The following is an 8784-nucleotide window of genomic DNA, read 5'->3' as shown; positions in this document are numbered from 1 at the left end:
ATAATTGAAACCCATTTGTCGTAGCAACTGTTCTTCCAAATTTGTGACCTGTTCCTTGATAACTGTTTTCATTCAACTAAGTGCGCCATTTTTTCTTAACATATCACAAATTTGTGGGTCACATTTTGCTTATGAACACTACCAAGTACTGGATTTCTTTTCCTCAAACATTTGTTTTTCCCTTTTTATCATTTGCCTCTTCCCTCACAACTTTTTGTATAATTATTAGACACCTCCCCTTACAACTGTTCAACCCAACTACTGATTTGCAAGTCCTGCATTCTTTTGCAACATTTTTTCCAAAGTTGAGTCACAGTTTCCTTTTATGACTGGATATTTATTTAGAAGAAACATTTAGTGATGGTATGTGATGGTAGTATTGCTTTCTATAAAACTTGTTAAGACTAACACAAAGGACAGCCAAGAACACATTCAAGTCTTAAAGAGAGTATTACTTCTCCTACAATGCTGTTTACTTAGCATCACTTTTTCCTACCTAAATACCATTTCATTTTTTCATTAAATCATCTGTGATAATATGGTATAGTCTGAAGTAAAGTTGGTAGAGTGTTTAGAAAATAAGTCTCAATTCACAATATACTTTCAAGGACAAATGGTGTATTTGACCACACCGAACATTTCTATCTTTGAAACTAGATTGGATAAGGTGCAACAATTTCCAGAAATTGAGGGGTAAGCTGAGGATGCTTGCAGTATATGTAAATTGATGGGACTGTGTTGAAATGAATGGTTTGACTAAGGTCAGATAACATATTGTACCAGACCCAACACTTAATGACTTTCACTTCACCTATCATAACTAGCTATTATTATAAATCATTTGACATGCATGTGAAGGTATCTGCTTTTAGGAACTGATTACAGTCATAACATTTCCGTAAGTCTTATTCTAGAGCTCTGATAAATGCAATGCAGTAATAAATCGTGAAAAAATTGCATATGAAAACTAGTTCATCGTATTTTGGGTGTCTGACTATAAACAGTATAATTGCAACGAAATTGCTTATTCTTTCTAATACTTGGTGGTTCTTAAAAGAACCGTTGTTTTTTTTTAAGAGTTTATCTTTTTACTTGCTGCTAGTGTATTTGGTCACAGCCTTTGTTCCTTCACTGACTGCATGTTTTGCCAATTCTCCGGGCAAAAGCAAACGAACTGCGGTTTGAATTTCCCGTGACGAGATGGTAGATTTCTTGTTATAGTGAGCAAGACGTGAAGCTTCTCCGGCTATTCTCTCGAAAATGTCGTTCACAAAGGAGTTCATGATTCCCATAGCTTTACTAGAAATACCAGTGTCAGGATGAACTTGCTTCAAAACTTTATAAATGTAGATAGCATAACTTTCTTTACGTTTGGGTCTTCGCTTCTTGTCTCCACCGATTCCAGCCTTTTTACCAGCTTTCTTACCTCCTTTTGACGCGACACCGGGTTTGACAGGCATTTTACTGATTATAGATCACCTATTAAGGACAACACTTTCTATATCTTTGAGTTTGAGCTTGCGAGTTGAATAGAGAAAATTGAACTGCGCTTGTATTTATAATAAAACCGTTTTGGATCAATTATCGTCAGGATCAAAAAATTCGCATCACCATTGGCTGCTTACATGTCGGACGTCGGAGAAGACAGTACGAGAATCATTTATTCGTGATTTTGATCCGTTGCAAATTTGTTTTGTCATTTTTGTGAATAATTCAATAGCAACTCAAGTAATAAATAATATAAACTACAAATATAAATATTTTTACGACGAAGAGAGAAAACACAAAATCATGGAGTGCTGATCCTACTATCGATATATACTTTAAAATAAATTTATAACTTGGTCACGGGATTGCATAGATGACCAAGCTCTCATTCTCGGGTATACTGAAAATCATGCGTGGAAATATCAGCAACATAATACAAGGCATTTGCACTATTTTTTCTAACCATCTTTTATACTTTGTTATCGTTTATCGACTATTTGAAATGATTGCGGAACAAAAAAAAACAAAACATCAAGCTAATTCATAGTATTTATGAGTCCTAGGGTCAAAGTAGCAGTTTAAACACGGATCGTACAAAAGATCTAGCTCTTCTTCTTGATCTGAACCTGTAATATTAAGTGGTGACTTCTGAAGCATTTCGATTGGCGAAGCCAATGTATCAGAGTCTCTTGGTGCCATGTCAATGGTTGCTGTAAGGTCTGGTTCTTTCCCTGGTGGCTAAAGATTTTATGATAATCAAATGAGAACAGTTAACCATAGCATGAGTGCATTATGGGTTACATTACCACATGCAAAGCAAGTAAAGTACCAACTTCACCTACCTTCATTTCATTTCGATATTTGTTGCCTTTAAGTTCTTGAGGTGGTGCACGCCATGTACTGCATGTTGTATCATCACTGCTATCTGATTGAACTTCGTCTATTTGAGGAATGTCTGCGATTGCAACAAGATGCTTCGGCATTGCATCCCCATTCAAGGAGTTCTCCCAATCACATGTCTGATTAACACTGTCATTGCTGCTGGATAGGTCAAATCTCCATGAACTAGCTGTTGATTGGTTCAGTTGTTGCTTACAGGCAACTGATGATTGGTAGTTCTCAGCATCATAACTTAAATCTTTATGTACAGGTGAAGCAATCTAAATGAAGGCTGAGCTGATAAATTATTGAAATGGATTTTTTCAATAGTAGAAAAATCTGTGACTGACCTCCTTTAGCATACTACTACGAATACTTTGCCGCAAATGATGATGGGATGGTAAAGGAGAGTATCGTGGGCTAAAACTAGACTCTAACAGTTTTTGGATTGAAAGGCTATCGTCTTTTTCTTCCTCTGCTTTGTAAAAGAGAACAATTCTTTCAAATTCATTTTAAATATAGAATATAAATTAGATGGAGATTATGTGTCACCATAGCATACTTAAATATGTTACCTGACAGACAACAAAAGTCATCCTCAAGTGAAACTCCACGCTCATTTGAATAAGCCTTTTCTTCACCTTCAGGCTCAATGAGACTCACAGTAACTTCTGGTGGCATATCCATGAATTTCTTCATACCTGACCGTGGTGACCGCGGTATTGAAGCAAATGTGAATACAGGATTATTGTTAGCCAATTGCAGTTGGCATGGTCGATTAGGCTTTGCATCCTTTGATACTCCATCATTATTGTTGAAATCGATTTGCACTTGAATGCTCTGGGTATAATTGCCTGTCGCTAAATTCTTGTGTGAACTGGTCAATGTACCATTTTCAACAAAGTTTGGCTTTTTCTCTTCATTAGATGAATCAAACTCAATAAGTGGTTTTTCTTCGGGTGATTTCTTATTTAAAGTGGAATCACTAACTTTGGTTTTGAAGGAAATGTTTTCTTCTCCAGTCATAACATTTTCATGCTGTAAACCTTGGCATAGTAAGTTTTGCTCCACATTGAAAGGAATGTGAGGAGTTTTATTTGACATAGAATTTTCATATTGCTGCATATTATTGCTCATTTTTCGCAACACGATTGATACAGCACTTGATTCATCATTAAATAATTCGTTAGAAGATGTTGACTTTTTTACTGAATTCTTTATCACTGCCAATTTCTCTTTATCCAAAAACTTTTTATCAATTATTCCTATATCCTGGCCACTTTCAGAAGTTGTACAATCTGGAAAAATATTTTTCTCGAGTGTTTTGTGCCAGGGTTCATTTTTTGAAACAGTTTTAGTAGAAACATGATCCTTATTATTCTTTTCTTCTTCAACATCTTTTACTGTATCACTTGATTTAACTCTTAATGGTCGACGACGCACCTTTCCAGCACTACTTGTTTTTGGTGGTCTTGGTTTGATTGCAACATCAACACCAAGAACAATACCATTTTTCATATCCCAGTCTGAACTTGCAAGTGTTTTAGAACTTTCATTAAACTCAGTCGTGTTGATTGTGTCAGTATTACATGACGATTGACATGGTTCTTTGTTTTCTTTTAATGAGTTTAATCGTGCATGAGAAGGAATAACTACTTTACTGCCGAAGGCTATATGTGTCAGCTGTTGTGATGTTTCATGGTCTTTTCTTGGTGTGGTCATGATGTGCTTGCCTTGCAGTGTCGTGTATGAGAGGATCTAGATTAAAACAAACTGCTTGTTAAGACTCTTACAGAAAGATTCTTTGAAATCACAATATTTTACCTGAGTCATGGTTGGTATACTACCACTTGTTATCAACTGTACATTCCTTGGCAACGATTCATAATGATCATATTGTGTTTCTCCTAACTCAGAATTGTCCATTGGTGGAGATCTTAAAGTAAAAACTCTCTTTAATCGGCAGTTGGCTGTCACTGTGAAACCTTCCAGTGAACGACATGTTGACCCATGAAATGTATTCTTTACCAGTGACTCAAGGTCCAAACACATATTCAACCAAAAGCCATGTTTTATACAATTAAGTGGAAATTTAGCATGCAAAGGTGTCACTGATGCATCTTTCAGATTGGAGGAAAAAAATATCCGCCTCTTATTTTGAGTATGGTCTGTGATTGTGACCTCAAAAGAAAATGGTTGACCCAAAGGAGTAAATAGCTGGAATACAATAAATCTTTGAGTAAGAAACAACCCAAGTTTATCATCTTTTGGAAAATGTAACTTTGTTGTTGTTGGCTCTCCTTTAAGGATATATACAGAGCTTTTTACATCTTTGTCATATTCTTTAGAAATACTACTTGAGCTTCCTATTACTTTGCATTTTTTTGTCAGCTTTTCCCTTCCTTGTGCGCTGAACACATCAACATAGGGTCCCCCCTATATAAAGGAATGTTCAAAAAACTACTGGTAAACACATTAAAAGACCTAACTACTACAGGTAGTAGTAGAGTAGCAGAACTAACCATGCAATCATAAAATTTAGTAAAATAAAATATTGGATGTACTAAACTCAAGATTTAAAATATCTAATTTCAACAAGTTAGCTTATTGCTGCTTGGCAACAACGATTAACAAGGGACGCCGACTACCACTGGTGACAACATTAAAGGCAAGACTAAACGCTTTGACCAAATTCTTCAGCTATGAGTGATAAACGATATAAATTCACTTGTGTTTAGGGCAAATATTGAGAGAAAAAAACAACTAATCTTTCGCGTTCAAACATTAACAACACTCGATAATAGTAATACGGCGGCTAACGGCTTAGGTTTAGTTTGGGCTAAGAAAATTATAACTCTTTGAAAATGAGATAAAATTTATATTCACCTGGTATTGGATTTTGAACATCACTGATTATCCTCGAATGATATAATGAATGAAGCTTTAGGTCTTAAAATTTGAATTACTGCAATACCAATGCGTTGCTAAAATTTTACATTTTCGTGGGGAAAAAAGTACTGACCGGAGCTTGTAACCAACAAATATACGAGAAACAACACCACGGCGGCACGGCCGGCAGATTACCGATAACGCCAGTGTTTATAATACTTTAGTTACATTGAGATTGAGATACTGTCGACATACTTCATATTTCATTTACAAACTCCTCAATTTTAAGTAATGCAAAGGCTATTATCAAAAAACAATGAATTATTGTTCAATAAATTAGTAAATCGTGTAACCTACTTATAACCCAATCATTTCATGGCTGTCAGACAAGAACATGAAACCTTATTCAGTAAAATACCTATGACCTATTTCACAAAATGAGTTTATTAGCCTTTTGACTGAAGACGTAAGGAATCGCATCGTAAAAGATATCGTTTCATCTGAAATATACTTAGTCATGGCCGTCACGTCTCCTGACACTTCAAATACGGACCGCCTCGTAGTGGCAGTGCGCTACGTTGACGAAAACAACGTGCCAAACGAGAGAATACTGGAGATGAAAGAAACAAGGAATAAGACAGGTGAAGGCCAAGCAAAAGAGATTCTTGATTCCCTTAAATCACGATTACCTATTTGTCACGATGGGTTAGTGTATCAGTCTTACGACTACACAGCTTCAATGTCTGGGACTTTTAATGGAGTTGAACAACATTTGCAGGAAATAGTTGGACGCAACATTCCATACATCCCTTGTCAAGGCCATAGGTATTTGTCAAATGCACTGTATTAAACATTGCCGTACAAATTACTTAGGCATTAACTATATCTTTTTATGTATTTTTAAGACTAGTCTCTGCGTTGAATAATTTTTCAATTATATGTTTTTAGATCAAACACTTTCAATGAGCATTGCTCAAAGGCCTCTACATTTGTTGAGATGTATAGCTTGCTCGAAGAGCTGTATGTTTTTTTCAGCAGAAGTTGTAAACGAGATTCTATGTTGCAAGAACATATGGAAAAAATTGAAAATGCTCTTAAATTGCGCAATCTCTCAAAGACGAGATGGGTGTATAGAAGTGAATCAATTGAAGCGCTATGGAGATTATTTGAAGCCATACGAAATGCCTTAGCGGACATAGCAAAAATTGACAACAACTCATTAACCAGAACCAAAGCAACCTCGCTCTGTAAGAAAATGGTCAAATTTGAGTTTGTTTTTGCAGTTGTTTATGAGTTTTATCATGAGAAAGACCAAGATCCTGACAGTACAGATGCAGAAGCCAGAGCTCAATATCTATGATGGTCTTCAACTGATTGATGAAACTGTTAGATCACTGGAAAGAAACACGGAATAGAATGATCAAATAGATGCGAGTGTTGAGTTTGCGAAGAGGCTCCAATCCCGAGGAAGAGTTTGCTAGAAAGAGTAATAAAAGATCAAGTAGACGTTTGGATGACAACCCTGAGACTTTGGCAATTATGTCACTAAAAACTAACTATCAAAAATGCATGATTGAGGTCCTCGATTCATTCATCAGAGAACATAGAGATAACATAAAAAGTTGTTTGCAAAAAATAAAACCCTTAGCTGTTATCCTTCAGCCTCCACTGACTAAACCAAATTTTGAACAAGTTGAAAAGGTCACCGAACTTTTTCCTCCATCAATTAGCGTGTATGTCACTGTATGCAGAACTTGAGATTTTTGTTACCTTGTTAATGAGACAGAGGAAGAATGTAAGACAGTCCACGACGCCAGAAACACTGCTTTCAAAAATAAAGAAATTTTCCCAAACTTTTATAAATGTTACAAACTTCTGTTTACTGCTCCAGTAAGTGTGGCTGATATTGAAAGATCATTCAGCAAAATGAAAATTGTCAAGAACAATTTGCACTCAACAATAAAAGGCTGGAAGAACTCATTGTCCTCTCAACCGAGAAGGATTTAACAGATACAATTCATCTGGATGTAGTACTAAAATCTTGGGCAGCCAGAAAAAACCGTAAACTCAGAATAAAATTTAAGTAAAAAGCAACACCTCAAGAGTACGTTGAGATGATTCTTACTTAAGACTTTTGATATGAGAACAAATATACATTGTTTTACTGTTTTGTCCAAAACGGTTAAGGTTTATATTTCAAAAGCAGGTTTTGTAATAATGTACGTGTTAGAAATCTAGTCTTCAATAAGGTTTACTAATAAACCACGTATGCAATAATAGAAATGATTACAATTTGCTAGCCATAATGATTTAAGGGGTTTTTGTGGGCAACGCCCTTGTGCAGGGCAAATTTTCTCCACTCCCCCCCCCATTACTTCAACTCTAGCTACGCCCCTGTGTGTAGTACAGTACGATGTTGATGAATGATATGAGTCTCGGCAAGGACTGCTTTATTTCATGTACCAATTATATATAATGGACTTGGGCAAACGAAACGATGAACTCTTCTCAAATTGATTCATATTGTGTTCTATGTGCAAGGATTCAAATATTTAAATGGCCTTGCTTTAACAGAATTTAAAACTGAGAGATTGAGGGTGGCAAAGGAAAAGGTCGTTTCGTCTTTCTTTATATCAGCTGAGTAAAATGCTTGAAAGAAATGTGTTTGTACAGACATAAGTCACACATATTTGTAAAAGATGACAGTGATGGACTTTTTTATTATTAGAAAACATTTCTTTGACTCATCATAGTTAGTAGCCATGTAATCCAGCAACTGTCTTTTCTCTGCTTGTGACATGTTATATTCATAGCTATACACAAAATACTTATTTGTTCTAAATTCTGCCTTGCAAAAACTGAGTTATAAAAACTATTGGGTATATTTGTTAATGAGCCTTTGAAAGCTATGAAACTATTATTTATGCCTTTGTGATTTATTAACCTATTTTTGTCTAAAGCTTGGGAGTTTTATTTTTTCCCTACTTTTTAAATCATCAAACAGTAGCTAGAGTTTTCTGCTTCTTAGAAAAATATTGGCAGGCAAGATTGTATGTACATTAAAAATAAACATTTTTACATAGGAAATATATGATGAATTATCAATAAAACCCACTAATTGACTGTCATTTATATTTTCTGCTTGTGTTATAAGCCATGTGCAGTGGGTAATGTATATATATATCAAGTAACATGGACCTTCACCATGCATGCTAATGAATGTTTTATGTATTAAAAAAACTAACATCATTGTATCTCATGCAGCTGATACACAAAAGAGTAATCATGAAGAATAAACACTGTTGTAAAACTCATGTATCTATATGCATTATCATTGGTATATTTAGCACAACATTTATACTGTAGTACCTCTTATTTTCCTTGGAGCAATGAGTTTATATGATGCATATAATATTCAATCAAGCAAAATGCATAGGGAAAAACCCGCAATTTGAATATTTGATACATCCAAGGCTATAGGATTCATTGCTCGAATAACATTCTTTCTTTTTTGTCCTTGAACGAATT

At 35.2% G+C, this 8784-nt stretch overlaps 3 protein-coding genes across 4 annotated transcripts; 1 reads left to right on the top strand and 2 right to left on the bottom strand.

Moving 5' to 3' along the window:
• Positions 1 to 980: 980 nt before the first annotated feature.
• LOC124435502 (late histone H2B.L4-like) lies at positions 981 to 1532 on the bottom strand. Its single transcript, XM_046985463.1, has one exon. It carries the CDS (start codon positions 1458 to 1460, stop codon positions 1089 to 1091), a length of 372 nt encoding a protein of 123 aa, XP_046841419.1. The 5' UTR covers positions 1461 to 1532; the 3' UTR covers positions 981 to 1088.
• Positions 1533 to 1670: 138 nt separating this feature from the next.
• Positions 1671 to 5346, bottom strand: LOC124435498 (protein CFAP20DC-like). Of its 2 annotated transcripts, none has more exons than XM_046985456.1 (6): positions 5254 to 5346; positions 4192 to 4803; positions 2943 to 4125; positions 2718 to 2845; positions 2331 to 2648; positions 1671 to 2226 (listed from the first exon to the last, which is right to left on the bottom strand). In XM_046985456.1, the coding sequence occupies exons 1-6, from the start codon at positions 5272 to 5274 to the stop codon at positions 2020 to 2022; spliced, it is 2469 nt and encodes an 822-aa protein (XP_046841412.1). In that variant the 5' UTR covers positions 5275 to 5346; the 3' UTR covers positions 1671 to 2019. The 2 variants fall into 2 exon arrangements, with proteins under 2 accessions (XP_046841412.1, XP_046841413.1); XM_046985457.1 differs by having other exon boundaries at positions 2718 to 2842.
• Positions 5322 to 6654, top strand: LOC124435500. Its single transcript, XM_046985459.1, has 2 exons — positions 5322 to 6081; positions 6205 to 6654. Exons 1-2 carry the CDS (start codon positions 5774 to 5776, stop codon positions 6614 to 6616), a joined length of 720 nt encoding a protein of 239 aa, XP_046841415.1. The 5' UTR covers positions 5322 to 5773; the 3' UTR covers positions 6617 to 6654.
• Positions 6655 to 8784: the final 2130 nt, after the last annotated feature.

Source organism: Xenia sp. Carnegie-2017, unplaced genomic scaffold (assembly GCF_021976095.1).
Source record: "Xenia sp. Carnegie-2017 unplaced genomic scaffold, XeniaSp_v1 HiC_scaffold_14, whole genome shotgun sequence".
NCBI lineage: Eukaryota > Metazoa > Cnidaria > Anthozoa > Malacalcyonacea > Xeniidae > Xenia > Xenia sp. Carnegie-2017.
Note: the sequence above shows the minus strand (reverse complement) of the source record. Positions and strands in the feature narration are given on the sequence as shown.

What these genes read in the sequence shown, in the direction of transcription:
- LOC124435500 (XM_046985459.1), top strand. Translation starts at nt 5,774, where the DNA reads ATGGCCGTCACGTCTCCTGACACTTCAAATACGGACCGCCTCGTAGTG. An exon ending in ATCCCTTGTCAAGGCCATAG is followed by an intron (nt 6,082 to 6,204) that starts GTATTTGTCAAA and finishes ATATGTTTTTAG; the next exon opens with ATCAAACACTTTCAATGAGC.
- LOC124435498 (XM_046985456.1), bottom strand. Translation starts at nt 5,274, where the DNA reads ATGTTCAAAATCCAATACCAG. An exon ending in GTAGTAGTATGCTAAAGGAG is followed by an intron (nt 2,649 to 2,717) that starts GTCAGTCACAGA and finishes GCCTTCATTTAG; the next exon opens with ATTGCTTCACCTGTACATAA. An exon ending in AATATCGAAATGAAATGAAG is followed by an intron (nt 2,227 to 2,330) that starts GTAGGTGAAGTT and finishes TAAAATCTTTAG; the next exon opens with CCACCAGGGAAAGAACCAGA.
- LOC124435502 (XM_046985463.1), bottom strand. Translation starts at nt 1,460, where the DNA reads ATGCCTGTCAAACCCGGTGTCGCGTCAAAAGGAGGTAAGAAAGCTGGT.